General features: G+C 39.6%; 1 protein-coding gene across 1 annotated transcript; it reads right to left on the reverse strand.

Annotated features, from left to right (window-relative positions):
* Positions 1-442: 442 nt before the first annotated feature.
* LOC606831 (cell growth-regulating nucleolar protein-like) lies at positions 443-1,826 on the reverse strand. The gene is given in 1 exon segment (XM_038568134.1): positions 443-1,826. A coding segment is annotated over 1 exon segment (1,146 nt). The 5' UTR covers positions 1,786-1,826; the 3' UTR covers positions 443-639.
* Positions 1,827-20,185: the final 18,359 nt, after the last annotated feature.

Consider the following 20,185-nt stretch of genomic DNA (forward strand, 5'->3'; position numbering starts at 1 on the left):
ATAATTTACTTATATAAGGGATTACTTTGAAAAGCGAATACTGCAGAAGCAGTAATAAATAAGCACATATTAGATAGGCAATCGACATTTGCATGGATAGCCAGAAAAGAAAAATACCTTTTAGTCATACTATTTGCTACAAAATGCAGCTAACTTATAAATATTTTATTGATATTGTGGGGGAAAAGTTTATGAAATTTTCTGGTAACAACGGGATTATAATTAAAAATTAATTTGTTGTTTCCATTGTTCATAAGTGATCATGTGTAAAATGTTATTGTTATTTTCTTTGTTCAATGTGTTATCTGTGTTAACTTATTTGAATACATTTATCATATATGTATGTTTATCAATCACCTTACCAGAATTAGTTGATTTCTGTTTAAGTCTGTTTTCCTATCAGTTTTTGTCTTCCTCAAGCTTGAGATTTTCTTTTCTTTTCCTTTTTTTTTTTTTTTTTAGAATTTTGGATAAGAATATATTTTCTCATAAAAGTTCTACCAAAAATAGACTTTTTCTTTAACTTAAAAATACAGCTTTGGAAAGCAAAATTGGGAGTTGTTACGCGTCATTACATATTTTATAAACAGTAGTGAAAGAAATCAACAGGATGGATTAAATTTTCAAATATAAAAATGCTCATTTCAAAAGCTTGACTTTGTCCTTTAGTAACTCAAAGGTGGGGTTCTTGCTGATTTTCTTGTTAAAGATGATCAGGAGCTCCTCTTGCGATCTGTGATGTTCATTGGTGACTGCGTAATACTGCGCCAAGAGCTTTTTCCTCAGCTTTTTGATTGCTAGTTCATTGTCTGGGGCCTGTTTGAGAACTGCTTTAATAGTTCCCTTCCAGTTGAATTTACCTTTTGCAGGAGATTCGTGGTCCTCTGGTTCTCCACCCTCTGAAGGTCCTCAGAACTTTACCTTTTTCTTCTTAGACTCTATGTCATCTTCCGAGTGCTTCTGCTTTCTCTTCCCAGGCCGGGCTTTCCTGGACTCCTCGGCCTCTCCCTCCTCAGCTCTGTCAGCGGCTCCCTTGGCCTCACCCGCCTTGCTCTGGCTGCTCTTCCCTGCGGAGGCAGGGGCCTCCTCTCCGGCCTCCTGGCCTGTTTTGCGCTTCTTAGGCTTCTGACCTTTCGAATTCTCTTGGGGGTTTTCTAATTTTAGTTCTTTCTTCTCCTTCTTTCTATTCTTCTGCCTTTCTTCCTTCCTTTCTCTTTTATTCTTCTTTACCTCTGCTTGCTTTTCTGTGGGGTCATTTGTTCCAACGGCTAGAACCTGGGCAGAGAGCTCTGCGCGGGGCGGGCTGGCCACCTGGGCGAGTGGCTGCTGGGCTTGACCCTTACTGACCGCTTCGTTGCTGGAAGCTTCAGAAAAGATATTCCACACCTGCTCCAGAACAGATTCATTATGGACTTTTAAACTGTTCTTCTTCCAGTTCTGAAATTTTGCCCTTTTCCTGGGAACGTTGTCAAAACCACTAATTTGCTCTAAAAGTTCCCTCACTTTGGGGCTGACATTGGGTCTTTTTATTAATTCATTAATTTTCTGAATCCGTGCCTGCAACAGGATAACATCACCTTTGTGGGTTTTACCTTCATAACCTTTGCCACCGTACTTTTGTTCTTCACTGATGCACTTCACATGGTGGTTGTAGTCATCACCCCAGAAATCTTTACCACAGTCCATGCAAGACAGGCATTCACAGTTTCTGCAAACAGCCACGTGCTTTTCCACTTGTACTTTCTTCACTGATTCACCACATGCATTGCATGTAAAAAATACCATTTTTACCTAAATGGGTATCTATTCTCTATCCAAGATAGGTTTGAAGTCTTGTCCTCTCCGCCGGCGCCCGCCAACGGTTTCAACCCGCCGCGAGGAGCACGTGGAGACGCAGCCGCCGTCCCGCGCCGCAGCCGCCTCCCCGAGATTTTCTTTCTTCTTTTTTTTTAAATTTTTCATTTACTTATGATAGTCACAGAGAGAGAGAGAGAGAGGCAGAGACACAGGCAGAGGGAGAAGCAGGCTCCATGCACCGGGAGCCCGACGTGGGATTCGATCCCGGGTCTCCAGGATCGCGCCCTGGGCCAAAGGCAGGCGCCAAACCGCTGCGCCACCCAGGGATCCCGAGATTTTCAATGATTCAACAAGCTTTTCTAACTTGGGAATATCTTCTGTATATGGACTTTTTGGGGGGTACAGTTTTGTATTACTCCTAAAAAAACTATATTTTTGAATAGTTTTAAACAAACATTTTCATAGAAAATGTATACATACATATGTTCCCCTTTTGAAAAATTTGAATTCTTCCTTCCAGGAATATTTCTGCTTTCTGATTCTCATCCATACCTAGGACCTTGTATGTCATCTTTTAGCAAATGCCACCTGTGATATTTAATATAATAAAAAAAATAGTTGGTCTTTGTCCCTACTTTCTGGCACAGAACTCTTAAAATCTTAAAGATTTTCTGAATGATAGGGGTGGAAGGAACATCTTTCCTTATTCATAATAAGCCTCTTTTAACCATACTTCAGTTTATGCTAGTGAGGAGATTATTGAAGGAAGGAAATTGGTTGCCAAAGTTACCAACAAAGTGACTAGAAGGTTAGAACTTTCAGCCCCATCCCCTGAGTTAATTTCAATAGCCAGTGATTTAACCATTCATGCCCACATAATAGAATTTCCATTAATACCATAAACAAAGGAATTCAGAGAGCTCCCACATGCCAAGAGGGTGATGTACCCCAAATTCTGTGAGGACAGAAGCTCCTGTACTCAAGGCTCCTCTGGACCTTGCCCTATGCACCTTTTCATCTCGCTGTTCATTTGTATCTTTTATAATAAACCAATAATAGTAAATAGACTGGTAATAAGCAATGTTTTCTTGAGTTCTGTGAGTTATTATAATAAATTATCAAGCCTGAGAGGAATTTATGGGAACCTCTAATTTGTGGTGGATTCAGTACTTGGAGATTTTCATTTAAAGTAGGGGGCAGTCTTGTGGGACTGATCCCTTAGCCTGTGGGATCTGCGGTAACTCCAGCTAGTTCGTTTCAGAATGAATTACATTATAGAACATCCAACTGGTGTCTACAGGGAAATGGAGAGTTTCTTGGTGTGAAAACCCCACACATTTGGTGTGGATATGTTGTGAGTAGAAAAATAGTTTTCTTTATCTCTGACATCTTTACCTGAACATCCTATCACTACTATTAGTACCAACAAATACATATTTTTATAGCCTAAACTCATCATTTGCATGCCTGAAAAGATGACTCCTATATCTGATATTTCTATGCTTTTCAACTTCCTTCTCATGGTGACTCAGGTTTGAAACTTCAGTGCCAGTGTGATTTCATCTTCTCATTTCCATTCAGAGTATAATCTGCTGACAAAACACATTTCTCGCTTCAGGTGGTACTTGAAATCAATCAAACACCAAGCCTCTCCATAAGCTCATTACTACGTTAGCAAAAATGGGGGACACATAAGAACCATCAAATTACTGCAAACAAGCACAGAAGATCACACACCCAAGTGGTCTCACCAATTTCCTTGTCTGCCAGTATAAAAAGTACCAACATTAGCTTGTTTAGTAACTAGTTACCACGTGCATAGATATAACACAATTTCTGTGTAGTAGGGTTTATGAGTTAGGTGCCTAATTTGTAGGAAAAATCTGTTGCAAAAATTTCAGCACTTTGAAAAAGGACATAAAGTATAATAACAAGAAAACACAAATCAAAATAATTAATTACATTACATGAACTATGTGCTCATTTCACAGTAGAGTCTAGATCTTAGATTGGGTCTATTAGCATTTTTCGTTCCACATGAGAAGATAATCATGGGTTAATCTCTTCGCCTGCTCTGCTACATCCTTAAGAGAGCTTGGATTGGGTAGATGGAATACTTTAATTTTTCATCTAGTACCAGTTACAGTCCATTATTTCAAAGCTATCACTCTCCAAATCTCTTTTGAAATTAAGTTTTGGTATTTTTTAGCAATTATTCATGCCATTGACTGCCAGCCTTTACAGATGATCAGAATTCAGGGTGATGACTACTAGAATAGTGATATCCAGTGAAATCCATGAGACTACATAGAACTGACACTTCCCCTCAGAGGCTCTGGGACAGAGTGGGGTGGGGATCAAGTTAGACATTTTAGAGCAGATAATGTGTGAATTGACAATTAGAAAACTTGTAAATCACTCGGTTGAAAGAGATTGCAGATAACAAATCAGGCAGAGGATAGAATGGTGAAGGCTTAGAAGTATGAGAGAGCATAGCACTTTCAGAGAACTGTAATTTCAGACATAAAGTGGGGTATATGAAGTAGGGGAGAGGGAAGTCTAAATGAGGTTGGACTGAACTGAATGTCATTCGCCAGAACATAAAGTTCCTGATATGCCATGTTCAAGAGTTCCTTCAGGCTATGGGGAATCTGTAAAGGATTCAATGGAGAGATGTGATATTATCCTACATGTATATTCCAAAGAGCACTGCAGTAGCCATTATGGTAGTGGATTATTAGAGGCCAAGACAAGAAGCAGAGAGTGCACTTAAGAAGCAGAGAGTACAGTTAGGAGACTGTTTCAATAATCTAAATAAGAAATAATGAGTTTTGAGCAATTGCAGTGTCATTGAGAATGGAAAGATTCAAGAGAATTATGGTTCCAGGAGTACAAGGAGTGAGCGATACTCAGTTTCTGTCTTAGCAACTGAGAAAGTACTGCTGCAACTTAGAGGATAAAAAACTAGTGAAAGAACCCCACCTGATTCAGCATTGCCAGATTTTCAGAAGGGCAGTTCATGAAAATGATGAGGTAAGGCTGCTGGATTAAGATGGCCACTAGAGAATTTCAAGATAGTGACCTCAGTGAAGTGAGGGAGGAATGTAAACTAAATTATAAGGGCTTTAAGGAGTGAGTGGAGTAAGGAAGTGGAAAATTTTGTCTTAGACCAGTTTTACTTTTAGACTTTTGGCAGAGAGAGCATGGCAAAACATGAAGACTAATGGAAGGAGTAGCAGGATAAAAAGAAGTATTATAATTAATTTTAAAAAATTATAGGGGGATCCCTGGGTGGCGCAGCGGTTTAGTGCCTGCCTTTGGCCCAGGGCGCGATCCTGGAGACCCGGGATCGAATCCCACGTCGGGCTCCCGGTGCATGGAGCCTGCTTCTCCCTCCGCCTGTGTCTCTGCCTCTCTCTCTCTCTCTCTCTGTGACTATCATAAATAAATAAAAATTAAAAAAAAAATTATAGGGATCCCTGGGTGGCGCAGCGGTTTGGCACCTGCCTTTGGCCCAGGGCGCGATCCTGGAGACCCGGGATCGAATCCCACGTCGGGCTCCCGGTGCATGGAGCCTTGCTTCTCCCTCTGCCTATGTCTCTGCCTCTCTCTCTCTCTCTCTGTGACTATCATAAATAAATAAGAATTAAAAAATAAAATCTTTAAAAATAAAATAAAATAAAATAAAATAAAAAATTATAAATGAGAGGTGCCTGGGTGGCTCAGTTGGTTAAGTGTCTGACTTCAACTCAGGTCATGATCTCAGGATCCTGGAATTGAGCCCTGCATTGGACTTTGCACTCAGTGGGGAGCCTGGTTTTCCTTTTCCCTCTCCCTCTGCCCCTCCCCACTTCATATTCTCCCTCTCTCTTTCTCAAATAAATAAATAAAATCTTAAAAATATATAAATGAGATCAAAGCATCCTTGTAGACTGAGTGGAAGTAAAGAGAGAGATTGGAGATCTAAGAAAAATCAGAACAATTAAAGAAACAAGGGCCCAGAAGAGACAGGAAGAAATGGATATGATAAAAAAAAAAAAAAAAAGAAAGTGGTGAGTTTAGTTTTGGGAACAATGAGTATGAGTGAATCCTTTTCTCTAAGGCAAGAAGGAAGGAAAAGATCACATGAGAAGAATTTAAGGAATTTTATATGGGAAGAGTGTGACTCAGAGGAGTTCTAAGGTGGAGCAGTTCATGTGAACAGTGTCCATCTCCTAAGGAGATGCTCATAGGAATGGTTTGGTCTAGGAGTTGTGGAGATATGATGCTGTCACTCAACATGAAGCATATGCACAAAGGCTCATTTTATAAGCTAGCATGAATTCATGCAAGATTGTTTAACACAATTTCAAAAACCCGTTTCAGGATTCAGATGCTGATAGAGCCTCTAAAGAAAGACGAGGGCAAGATTAAGAAAGGGATCTAACAGTACTCTTGTTACTTCCCATTTCTTATTCCCTGCATCCATTCTACATAATGTCTTTTTCAAGCATATCACTAGCTATGTATGCTACCGGCAGACACAGTGCTGACCATTAATGTGCATCTGTGAAAGAAATGGAGAAGCTGAGAAGTAGTACCTGAGCCAGGACACTACCACGTAAGGAATCTTCTACATCCCATCCACATTAGTGGCTGCTGTTCTGAATGGAATTGCTGTTCCCTAGACAGAAAACTTTTGCTCTGCACCTTTGCTTATGCCTCTACCAAAATTTCCTTCCTTTTATCATCTGAATATACAATAGTTAAGATAACTCTCAGATGCTCCCTCTTTGAAGACATGGCCAACAAGCACATGAGGAAATGCTCCACATCACTTGTAATCAGGGAAATACAAATCCGAACCACAATGAGATACCACCTCACACCAGTGAGAATGGGGAACATTAACAAAGCAGGAAACCACAAATGTTGGAGAGGATGCATAGAAAAGGGAACCCTCCTGCACTGTTGGTGCAGCCACTCTGGAAAACTGTGTGGAGTTAAAGAGTTAAAAATAAATCTGCCCTACGACCCAGCAATTGCACTGTTGGGGATTTACCCCAAAGATACAGATGCAGTGAAACGCCGGGACACCTGCACCCCGATGTTTCTAGCAGCAATGTCCACAACAGCCAATCTGTGGAAGGAGCCTCGGTGTCCATCGAAAGATGAATGGATAAAGAAGATGTGGTCTATGTATACAAGGGGATATTGCTCAGCCATTAGAAATGACAAATACCCACCATTTGCTTTGACGTGGTTGGAACTGGAGGGTATGATGCTGAGTGAAATAAGTCAATCAGAGAAGGACATACATTATATGGTCTCATTAATTTGGGAAGTATAAAAATAGTGAAAGGGAATGGGGGGAAAGGAGAAAAAATGAGTGGGAAATATCAGAAAGGGAGACAGAACATGAGAGACTCCTAACTCTGGGAAACGAACTAGTGGTGGTGGAAAGGGAGGAGGGTGGGGGGTGGGGGTGAATGGGTGGCGGGCACTGAGAGGGGCACTTGACGGATGAGCACTGGGTGTTATTCTATATGTTGGTAAATTGAACACCAATAAAAAATAAATAAAAAAAAAAAAAGATGCTCCCTCTTAGAAGCCTTCTCTGGTTACTTCACCTGGAAAAGATCTCTCTCATTTCTGTCTCTGGTAACATGCACAACTTTTATGGACTTCATCATGTTTTAAGTTATTTTATTGGTTATTTTTATGTTTACCATTCTCATTCACTTTTGTGGTCTTTGGGCATATCAACCATATTTGAAATTTCTTTGTATCTTAGACTAGAGACTGTCATATAGTAAATGCTCCATAATGTTTGATTAAAAATACAAAATAAACCATGGAGTGCTACCAAATGATAACCATCTTTGAGAGGAAATGGCATGGTAAAAAAAATAATGAGTCCAAAGTTACACAACCTTGAATTTAAATCATAGTTTGTATTCACACTACTAGCTGTGTGATCTTAGACTAGCTACATAATCTCTCCGATCTTACAGTTCCTTGATTATAAAATGGGGACGATAACTATTTTGCAGACTTGCCAGGAAGATTAGAAATGGTATAATCAATTAACAAAAAGCTTGGCATATAGTAAATACTCAATAAAGAGCAGGTATTGTTATTTGCTTTATCTTCTGTACTTTTATCTTAAAACTTAAGTAACAGAGTTGCAAAGACCCAAATATACACTATATGACTTAAATAGTGAAGAGAGGTTTCTCACGTGGAAGAAACCCAAGACATTCTGTTTATAATCTGGACTTGGATCCAGTAAGCAACTGACCACAGCTGCTGGATGGATGTACCATAAGGATATCAGGTGCTCACTGCTCAGGGCTAGTGTTTATCCAGGGGTCTACACTAACCATTCAAAAATGTCTTCGTGCACAGCTAGTCTGAGCTTCATTTAACTCAGTTTGTATGGTTGACAGTAGCCAATCTGTCACAGGGAATAATCCTTCCCTAACCAGATGGAGGGATAAACTCACCAAGTATTGTCTCTTTCTCATTACTAATGACTCTAAGTACATGAAGTAATCTTTCTATTAAGCAAACATCTTTTACACTAAAAATAAAGTTCATGGTTAATCTGGAAGAATTCTTTGCCCAGGAGTTCTGGCATTAGTGAACGTCTTGTTGGGAGAGCAGCAGAGAACTAAGGCCTGCCACCCAAATTGAAAACAGACCACAGTACAATAGAAACCACTGGGGTAATTGGATGTGTGTATTTAGGGAATCACAAAGTTGCCAAGGAGAAATGCACTGTGAAGGGCTGTTTAGAATAGAGCAAGTATTTTAGGGAGAGTAAAAAATATCCAATTCTATTTTGCCAGACATCGTTTGTAAATATAGTTCTATCCAGGGATGAAATATTATATGCAAACAAGTATGCCAATAACTCTTTTCAACAAACACTTGTCTAAACTTGGTTAAGAAACTTAACATTGTCAAGGGAGTTGTTGCAAATGATGTGCTTCTCTTTGTTAACATCAAACAGTCCTGAGCTGACTAAACCCCTCAGAGCCATTTGCCTGGAATGTGTATGGATAGAAATGTGGGTTCAACAAGCTCTGTGACCAGATTACTGGAGCTGGTGGTAATAACTTGGTAATATAGGTGTAGCAGGCACTGATGGTGCTTTAGGTGCCTCTGAAATGTCACCTGCTAGGCTCTCTGCTCCCTAGGCTCATGTTCTGACACTTCCTTTTACATATTCTCGGCTATCTGCAGTATGTACAGTAGACCATGCTCCTGATTTTACCTCCAGCTCCTCCCTGCATGGTTTCGTCTGCCCAAATACACCTGCTGAACTTTTCCTCCTGGGTAATTCCTAGATTTCCTTTAGATCTCGCTTTGACATACCTCACTGTAGAAAGTATTTCCGAAGAACACAACCTAAGTTGCCTCTCCTCTGTTCTCCCATACTACCTGGTATTTCCTTAAGCATATCACATATCCCATTAAATATGATGATTACCTGTTTGTCTGTAATCTGAGGGTTATTATTATAAATCTCATTAGATCTTTATGTTGGATATTGTTCATAGTTAAATTTTCAGTGCCCAGCAAGTTACTTGGGGTATAATAGGAGACCAATAATTGTTTAACATATGAACAAATAAATACGTATACCCCAAACAGCCTAAGAATATCAAAAATTGGTAAGATGTATCAGCATGATACTAAAGAAATTAGTTGTAATAGAGATGAAGCAAGATGATTTGGTGGAAATATCATACTTTTTAAAAAGAACTTATTTTAATTTTGGGAAGTGTTTTGAGAACAACATAAAGAACTTTTATAGACTGATTCACTCAAGAATAACTTCCTGACAAGATGGCTTATCACCTCCAAATACTTTATTGCGCATTTCAAAAAAGGGGGGCATTTTCCAACATGACGTAATAGAGAGAACTAGAAAATGAATTTTGATTACTTTTTAATCCTTAGGCCTCATTCAAGTTTCACCGCTTATCCAATAGTGTTCTTTACAGAAAATGATGTGGTCCAGAATCACAAGGTTACATTTAGTCATCATGGTTCCTTAGTAATCTTTAATCTGGATCAGCTTTTCAGTCTTTGCTTGATTTCTATAATCTTGATACTTCCAAAGATTTACAGGTCAGTTTTGTTTGTTTGTTATTGTTGTTTTTTCTGTAGGGGTGGGAATTGGTATAACATCCTCCAATCTGGATATATAAGATGTTTTTCATGATTAAGATTGGATTAGATTGACAGGACTATCACAGAAACAATGTCAAATTCTTAACATTTGTGTTTTATCAGATGGCACATGATTCTAATTTGCCCCATTATTGGTGATGTCAGTGCTCATAACTTCACCAAGGTAGTTTCTGCCAGGCTTTTCTACTGTAAAGTTACTTCTTTCCCCATCCCTGCCCTATAATTAAAAACTTTTGGAGAGGTATTTTGAGACAATGTAATATCTGATAATAGTTAGTATCACATTGTGAAAAGAGGTCCATGTAGTGAGGAGCTGTGGCCTCCAGCCAACAGCCATATTGATGAGCCATCTTCAGAATGACTCAGCTCCAGTTGAGCTTTCAGATGGCTGCAGCACTGGCCATGAGCTTGACAGCAATATCACGAGAAACCCTAAGCCAGAACCACCCAGATAAACAGCTCCTGAATTCCTAATCCTTTGAAATGGTGAGAGATAAATAAATATTTGTTGTTTTAAGCCACTAAGTCTTGGGGTAATTTTTATGTATCTATTGATAAAAAAAAAATATGTTAGCAGAGTGACTAAATCATCTTGTTTTTCCCCTAATATTTGTTCTGGGTTTAGTACTAAAAGTCCCATAACTTAGGAAATCCCCTAGTCCTGGGAAAACCAGGACAATTGATCATTCTACACATTAGTCACAATATAAAGTCTATGCACATTGTAGAGTTATGAACTAATGTGCACATTGGATAGCAACAGCTTAATAACCAGTGCAGTTGGTATCACCTTTAATATGAAATAATTAAAACAGATGATTCCTAAATTCTTTCTCAGCCCCAAATTAATCTTGCGACTTAAGTTTTTGAGTAGCAGCTATAAAAATCATCCTAAAACCCGGTGGGCTGAAGCTAGTTAGTATATTTTAATGCAAGTACTACAGCTGTACCCCTGCAATGAGAGGATGTCTTGATTCAATCTATGGCTTACAACAGAACCTCTGAAACCATGAGGTTTTTCATCTAACTCCTGCCTGGCTAAAAAAGTTTTAGGTACTCATCTTTGTGTTCTCTCTTATCTGTGTGGAATTTTCCAAAAGCACAAGTTAATAATCTCAAAGATTGATCAATTAAACAAAGGAAGATTTGTTATCTTTACCCAAAGAACAAATTATTACCTAGTTCAACAAAGTGTAAAATCCCCTCTCCCCTTTTAAATTCTTAGATATATGGCTTTTGTGGGACTCCATACACACTAATATGGAAAATGAATCTTATTTTCTCCTAGAAATTCCAAGAGCTTAGAAAATAGGTAGTGGTTGAGAGTTCCAAGGGGAAAGCAGAGGGCACCTGTGAAATCTGAAGAATCTGAGCATGAGCATCATGGAGCCTTTGAGGGAAAACATTATTTGAGGAACAAAGAAGATGGAGAACCTTATAAGGAGCCTGTTGAATCGTAATTAACATAGAAGGAGTGGAATTGTGACAAAGTCACTTCTGGTGAAGATAAAACCTGGAGGCAATGAGATGATGCTGTGCTTGGTCCAGTGTTTCCAGTCTAATATCCGACCATGGTTCTGCAAAGCCTTGAAGAGCAGAGATAACCATCACAGTAACCAGGGAGGTGCCAGAGTTCTAGTTTGGAATAAAACTTTACTAGACTTCATGTTTGTATTGTAATGAGTCCTTTTGGGGTACTATGTGATGTGTGGGGACTTTAGGGAAGGCACAATAGGATAAAAATGGATCTTCTGATATAATAGTTTAAAAATATGTCAATAAATTCTCTGACACTACTCCATGCAAAAGATAGAACTTAATTTCCCTTATCTTGGGTGTGGGCTGTCCTTAGTAATTTGCTTCTTGTGAATAAAACATGATGGAAGCGATGCTGTGTGTCTTTTGGGACTGTATCATAATAGACATTGTGGCCTTCTCCTTATTCTCTCTCATGAATCACTAGCTCTTGAGTCATGAGAAGACTTAAACAGCCTGACAGAAAGGTCCATGTGGCAATAAACTAAACCTAGCTGCCAGTTGTCAGCAAGGAACTGAACTGAGGCATCCTGCAAACAGCCACATGAATAAGCCACCTTGGAAGTAGACCCTTTAGTTCTACTCAAGCCTTCAAATGATTGCAGTTCTGACCAACATCCTGACTACAACCTCATGAGAGGTCCAGAGGCAGAATCATGCAGCTAAACAGCTCTTAAATTCCTGACACAGAAACACTATGAAGTAACAAACGTTTATAGATTTTGTAACCACTAAATTTTAGAGTAATTTGTTGTACAGCAATAAGTAGATAATGTATCTGCAAACCCAAAGATGAAATATTAGAAATCTCAGGCTTGTTTTAACAAAATTAGATGAAATAAAAATATGACTCTATTTACCCTCTGGGTAGTATGTTGCAAATCACGTGGATCCAGTATAATAAGAACACAATGCACAATGGGAGATGACAACATACATCCCAGTTTAAGGGCTCTGTAGGCCACTGGGACCTTTCCAAGCATTTCCTCATCTGCTCTACTCCATGATCATTGGGAGTCTGGCCTCTAGAGACTAGTATTCTGATGGCAGTAAGCTCTGGAACCATCATCTAGTTTCAGAACCCCTGACTATATTTAATTGTAACAAACCAACATGAAAAAGTCTGTGAAGACAAGCAAGAGCATAAAGAGTTGGAATGATTATTTTCCTCCTTGGTGGTGGTAGTGAGGGGAGTACCTACATGAAGAACTTAGTTTTCAGGAGGACCCACTAGATTTTCTGTATTTGGGTTCTGTGAGATTCCACTGTTTTCTTCCAATTGCTCTAATTTATTTGAACTGATTTGAATGCTTTTTCTTCCTTGCAACCAAATGATCCCTAATTATGAAATATATGTACTCATTGTCCTGGTGGGATGGTTGAAGCTTAAGTAGTTTTGGGCCAGGGGAGTCCTAGGGCTCTCATGCAAAGTCCTCATGCCCTAGCTGGACAGATGAAGCTGAAGTGAGGGCAAGCCAGAGGTCCCAGGCTGCTTCATGCAGAGGGTGCCCCACTAAGGCAGCTGGAGTCCAGAATGACACAGGCTGGGGGTCCTAGGGCTTTCTCTATGTCAGGGGCACCCAGAAGGGTGGCTGAAGGTGGGACAAGGGTCTGGAATTTCTGGGGCACCCTGTGCAGTGGAGCACCATGGTGGGTCAGCTAGAGCCAAAGTGGAGTGGGCTGGGGTGTACTGGGGTGATCTGCACCTGTGTCACTTTGGCAAGACACCTAGCTGTAGTAAGTGTTGACCAAACCAGGGATGTCCCAGTGTGCGCCATGCTGAGGCTGCCTTGGTGAGAGGACTTGGAGGGAAAGCTTGGGCAGGTGCGGGCTAAGGGTCTAGAGCTTACTGAGGGGGTTGGCCCACTACGGTGCCTCAACACTGTTCTGGCCTGCACTATCAAGGTGAAGGGGAAGTGTAAACTCTAGTGCTTTCTAGCCCCCTTCACCCAGAGAGTCCTCTCAACTCCCTCATTGTTTGGCCCTGTTATAGGCTTAGAACAGCTAGTTCTTGCAACACAAGATTGAATAACATACATGGATCTGTTCTTTATTTTTTCTTAAGATTTTATTTATTTATTTGAAAGAAAGAGAGCATGAGTGGGGTGGCAGGGAGAGTCAGGGAGAAGGAGAGGGAGAAGCAGACTTCCCACTGAGCACAGAACCTAACATGGGGCTCTATCTCAGGGGGATAGACCCGGGGATCGTGACCTGAGCCAAAGTCAGAAGCTTAACCAACTAAGCTACCCAGGTGCCCCAGCATTGATCTATCCTTAACTCAAGAACTGTTCTTATAGCAAGGTAACCCATAAAAAACAAGCCATTCTTGGAGAGCTTCAGGTTATTAGTCCAAGGTGAATACTTATTTAATAGCTGAGTTTAAAGAAAGTAGAAATATGCTATTTTCTTGAATAAAATGTGTTCTAAACAATACTATATTATGTGGTAAATAAATTATTTTAACCAAAATAATTCAAAACCTCATGAGATATGTCTGAATAATCAAGATGTTCCTGGAGTTTCTCGTCTAAATTTCAAACAATGGTAAATATTTGAGACAAGATAATATAAAGTACCCATAAAGTACCCAAAACTTAATTTACAATTAAAAATAAAATGCAAGAGAACAAAGAGAAAATCAAATGCTTTATCCCAGAATAAAAAGCCTGTGAATAGTTTCCCTGGCAACTAAAAGCCTTGCGTGCCTCTGAGATGTGCTGCATTGATGGCTAGCTGTTAGGTGATGGAATGTCGTTTTGTAAATGCAAAGTATACTAGACAAATATTTACTGGCAATCTCCCAGAAAAAAACACCCCTTACATGGAAAAAATTCAACATGGCTGAGGTTACTCTTCAAAAATAAGGAGTCATTTTGCAGGGTGAAAAGATTGTCTGTGCCACCCACATTCCAAAACATGCTATTGATTTCACAAAGATTTTGTTTACAGGTTCAATTGTGACCTGACTCAGGCCTCTGAAGATTGCCTGCTGGCAAATCTGATTGCAAGTTTAATTTTAATTCAGAGATGATTTAAATAAAAACTAATTGTTCAGGTTGTCAGCACTATGAAAAAATATAGAAGAAAACACACACACAGACAATATTCCAATAGGAAGACATTACTGCATTTTGGGAGAGTTTATTTAAAAGTAATATTTCTGCTCAAGACTCAAAATAATTTCACAGCACACCCAGTGAACAATTTTTAAAAAAAATCTGAGATGGAGATTTAGAGATCAGAGAAGAGATGGGAAGAAAAAAAAAACATTCAATCAAAAGACTTTTTTTCTAAAAATGTTAAGGAATCTCTTTGGAGGCTATAAATGAAGCAGTTTGGTTTCCCACCAAATTTGGAATGCTGAGTAGATGTATTAGCTTTGCACTTTTGGAGAACTTGGTGGGATGGAAGAACACAGTGGCATTTGGGGTTTGGCAAAATCCCTCAAATTATTTTTCAGACACTTTTGGTTTGGCAAAGGCAGATTTGATTTTGCCAAATGTCTTTTTCCCTACATTGGAACTCAAGTGTACTTCAAGGAAAATTTAATCCATATGCTTAAGATTTACTTATTCTTAAGTCATCAAATTATTGTCTTGAAACAATAGATTAATGCTCAAAAAAGTCTTTTGATCTATTTAATGAAATTGTTATAAAGCAGCCTTGCACTCCATTCCTTCCTTTTTGCCCTGAATGTTGAAGTCATGTGATATCAGCATCAAATCAAGCCAAAATTTTGGACAATTTACATTTTGTTTCCTATTTAGAGGCCTGTGAGTATGCAGTGGTTATAAAATTGTAGTATATAAAAGTGTATAAAATTGTAAAATAAAACTCCAATTGTAGATTTTTTCTTTGTGATTAAAGTTCTCAGTAGATAAAGTGGTTATTATTCAGGGAGATTATACAACAGTTACCTTAGAAATGTCAGCCTTCCTTGGTGTCACCTCTCTGGGCTTATGGTTAGGCTCTTTGCTGGTGTGGCAGTCATAGAGGCACTGCAAATCCTCAGTGCTATGAATAGGTATCATTTCTGCATCCAAATATACTTTTTATTCCTATCTTTTCTAGCTCAAAGATCTTTTCTAGCTCAAAGCCTATCCCCAACCTTGTCTAGCCAAAGGACTCACATACCTCCTAAGCATTTATTGAGTACTACTTTGGTTAGCCAACGAAAAGCACTGAAGCTGAGCTTAAATGGTAAAGTGAAATTGGTCAAAGCCATGTAGTGGAAGTGCTTTCTGGTGATGTCTGGCTAAGCACAGGCAGGGAATGGTCATAGTTACAATCCCTTGGGTAAGATAGGTATCAAGATTATGATGACTATATGTCCTCAACTGACCCCAGAAGCTTCTAGGAAGCATAAACTCCTTGGACCATATCTCAGATCTCACTCATAAGAAAGTGACTTTTGTGTGGGGGCATAGCTAAGAGTTGCAAGGACTGACTTGGGGTATGGGCAGTGACCTAATTTAGGGGTTAGCACATGGCAGGTAGTGAAGGGATAATCCGGATGAAGAGGGGCACCTGGGTGGCTCAGTCAGTTAAGTGTTGGCCCTCGGCTCAGGTCGAGATCCCAAAATCCTGGGATTGAATGCACCATTGGGCTCTCTGCTTAGCAAGAATCTATTTCTTCCTCTGCTCGTGCTTGTGTGCCGCCTGCCCCCCACCCCCTGACATAAATAGAATCTTTAAAAAAAATCTGGGTGAATAATACCAGAACATGAAGCTGATTCACCTCCTGGTTTTGCAGAAGTGGCAGCTCCAGTTTTTCTTATGCTTGCCCTGAGCATACAGTTCTTAAATAAAGCTATCCTCATGCTTGTGTTCAGGAGTTTCCTATTATTCTCTCTAACACCCAGATGTCTGGGCCAAACACTATACTGTTGGGTCTTGGTGATAAAAACTAGGTGCCACGTGTGTATATTTTTATAATTTTCCTTAGAACATTTAAGAAAGCAGATGATATAAAAAGTTCTGTGATAGGACAGAGTATCAAGGGTGCTTCGAGCAAAGGCAACTGAGATTTAAATGATCAGGGAATGTTTCCCAGAGGAAGGGGCTGCTGATTTGCATCTGGAAAGACAGTTACACGAGTCATTCCAGTAAGGAAATGGAGAGGGAAAGAGAAGGGTATTCTTGCCAGAGGTATCACCATGGGCCAGGACATGGAGATAAGTTAGTAGGGCTTGTTTAAGAAACCACAGTTTATTGTAGAGTATGAAGAAATGGTAGTGAAAATGAGGAAGAGAGATGATTTAATGGTCAGCTCCAAATGGGTTTTGTATTTCATGCTAAGGAACTTGGACTTTATAGCATAGGCCTGCGGAATCATTAAAGATTCCAAACTGGGGAGTTATATGATCAGATTTGCATTTTAGAAATATCATTTTGGTAGCTATTTGGAGGGGTAGTCTAGGACAATGAGGTCAGTTTGGAGGCTATTTCCACAATTCAATGTTTTAAAATAATATTTATTTATTTGAGAGAGAAGAGAAAGAGAGAGAGCAGGAGCAGGGGCAGAGGAGTGAAGGGAGAAGCAGACTCCCCACTGAGCAGGGAGCCCAATGCAGGGCTCGATACCAGAACCCTGAGATCATGACCCCAGCAGACACTTAACCAACTGAGCCACCTGGATGTCCCCAGTAAAGGCATTTTACGACAGGGAATATAAATTGGTCAGGGAATATAAATTTGAGGTCAAACTTATAAGACTTGATTACCGAGTAAATGTAGATAAGGGACAGAGAAAGGCAAAAAGTAACTCTTGGGTTTCTGTAACTGAGTCAATGATGGTGCTATTTACTGTAAGGGATAATTTAGTAAAAAGGTAGAAGTAGAAGTTAGTAAGTAAGTTCGATTGTGGTCATCCCAGGTATATGGACCATGCGAACGCAAACATCCAGATACAGGTCTATAGTTCTGAAACAGACATATATACCTGAGGGGATTGTTGAAATATGGGAGACTTTTGTGGTCATTGAAACAAACATCCTTTTTCTGGAAGAATATATATGGTGTAAAGAGGGCTAAAGACAGAATCCCGCGTGTTCTTCATGTAACATGGTGCTGTGTTCCATGAGGTGGCAATCTCTTCAAATTTAGGTAGCTGATTGGGAGTGGCAGAGTCCAGAGTCCTTGGGAAGATCACCCACAGATGTCATAGCTATTCTGTGGAATGCTTGGGCATACTGTTTCTAATAGTTTATGTTGTGATCCTTGATGTTGACTAACATGAGGGTCTTCTGTCACTTTCATTGCTACAAATCTCAAAATATAGTCAAGGATATAATGTACCACCTCAACACCTACTTCTGCCTTTTTCTTTCTCAGAATGGAAATGGCCAACCATGGTGTTCCTGGGGGAATTGATTGTTCAAGTACCTAGGAAGACCTGTGTGTGGGTAATCGAGTGAGATGGAAGATGGGAGGGTGATAGGAAGGCCAAGCAGGGCCAGTGCTCTGCAGGTGGTGGTCCTACATCTTTGACCTCACATGCAATCAGTAGGTTTGTCAGTTTGTGGTCAGTGTAGTATCCAGACTACCTGCGATACTGCAAATACTTCAGATGAGAATGTCAACATATTGAAATCTTTGATATGAAAAAGTTCGAAGAGATTAGAAATTCATATTTTTACAAGAAATGTCAACATTACATTTGCCAATGAAAGAAAAGGAAGAGCTATTAGATTCTGGAAATATAATGTTAACTGTTGTAAGCATTTGAATGGTTGTCAAAATTAAGACAATATGTTTATCATTTACATATGACAATGATTGCAACTAGAGGGAGAACCATATAGAATAAAAATTGTAATGCTTTCCTCACAGAACTGAAAAAGAGAATATATTCATGAGTTGACACAACAGAACCAGTTGAGAGAGAGTGTTTATAGTTACAGGAAGAGAGAGGAGATAAGTAATGGAAGAGTCTCTGAGGAGGTAGGAGGAGAGAAGATCAGAGGACTGGGAAATGGGTTAGCTTCAAACACAAGAATACCCCTTTCTTGGAGCTTGTAGGGGCAGAGATGAGTGTGAGGTCTGATACTAACATATGGCAATCTGGATACAAATAATTGAGGGCATATAGACCACATAGTTTTGATTTTTCTTGTGTAACAGGAGGTCAAATTAATCTAAGAGAAGGGAGCTTAAGAAAAGTGGTTAAGTTTGAAGTTTGGTGAGACTGGTTGAAGATCTTGGTTTTCTAATGGCTCTAACCTGAATGATTTTCTCCAGACATATTTAGCAGTTATAAAAGCAGACAAGATAGACAGCTGAGTTGATCCAGGACTGGGAATACCACAGAGTAGCCTTAGTGCAGAAGTGATGTGGCTTGGAGGGAGAGAGCAGTGTAAGAATGTTTGAAAGACAGACCATAGGACTGGGATAACAAGGGATGGAAGTGAAGCTCTTGAGACCTCCAAGGTAGAGTGGGACCAGGAGTGAACTAGGTGTCATCAGAATTGTCAAAAAATCAAGCGGGAGAAGACAAAATTTTGTGCAGTGTTAGAGGGGGTTTAGGAGATTTTATTTAAGATGAAATGATTCTGTAGATACAAGAGAAAGGCTTTGAAGGGATTGAAGGGCAGTAGAGACAATTCAGGAGAGAGGAAGCACAGGGTAATTACAGGAGAGAAGAGATGATCCAAAAAAGTTTATATTTTAGGTAGTGTTATAGGGGTTCTACAATTTCAGGAATGGGAGGAATCCCTGAGATCAACAGGGCTTCATATCCCACGGGGGTGAAGACTGAGCTGCAGTTGGTGAAGGGAGGCTGGCCATGGACTCAGGGTCCTCCTAAGGTGTAGAGCTGGAAATGGTGAAGATGAGGAAAATTCAGCTTTAGGGGCAATGCTGTTCACTGGTCTTTTATCATCTATCTATCTATCTATCTATCTATCTATCTATCTATCATCATCTATCTATTTATTTATAAAACTTAAATGCAATTTGCCAACATCAGTGGTCTGCTCATGCTTCAAGTTCCCCATGATGCCTTCTCTGACACCTACAGGTATAAAGCAAACATTTTGTTAGGAAGGAGACCAGGGGGAAAAAAAAGACACAATTTCTTGATTGGGAGGTAGCTCTGTGTCATCTCAGCTTTACCTTTAAGGAAGTGTTGTGGACAGAAGGCTCGTGAATCACAGTGAGCGGGTCAGGCCAGAACTCCATATAGCACTGGGAACATTGCCACAAGCAAACCTAGTGAAACTCTCAGAGTGCAGCCTTTTGTCTCCAGGCCGGTCCAACTAAAACACAATTTTGACTCAGAAGAAAAAAGCATGTTATCAACCAACTTCACCACTTGAAATGAAACTTGAAAAACATCCTCAGAATGAAGGTAGGTCTTGGTTCACCCTTTTTCCTGAAGCAATTAAGGTTTAAATGAATATTTATATCTGTTCTAAATCTGATATGATGGAGACATTATATGATTTTAGATTATTTATAGGTGTACTGCTATATGTATCATTCATTTTGCCACAAGTATTCAAGGTGTTTAAAGGAGGAGGAAGAGCTCATTTGTTGGGGAGTGCAATTTTCAGAAATAGGTTAAGCCATAACCGCAATATGAAACATTTTTTAAAGCTGCCAGGTGTACGTATAACAAAACATAAGGATAATATCTGTTTTTAATTACATGCCTTTAAAATATTTTTATACA

Source organism: Canis lupus, chromosome 21 (assembly GCF_011100685.1).
Source record: "Canis lupus familiaris isolate Mischka breed German Shepherd chromosome 21, alternate assembly UU_Cfam_GSD_1.0, whole genome shotgun sequence".
NCBI lineage: Eukaryota > Metazoa > Chordata > Mammalia > Carnivora > Canidae > Canis > Canis lupus.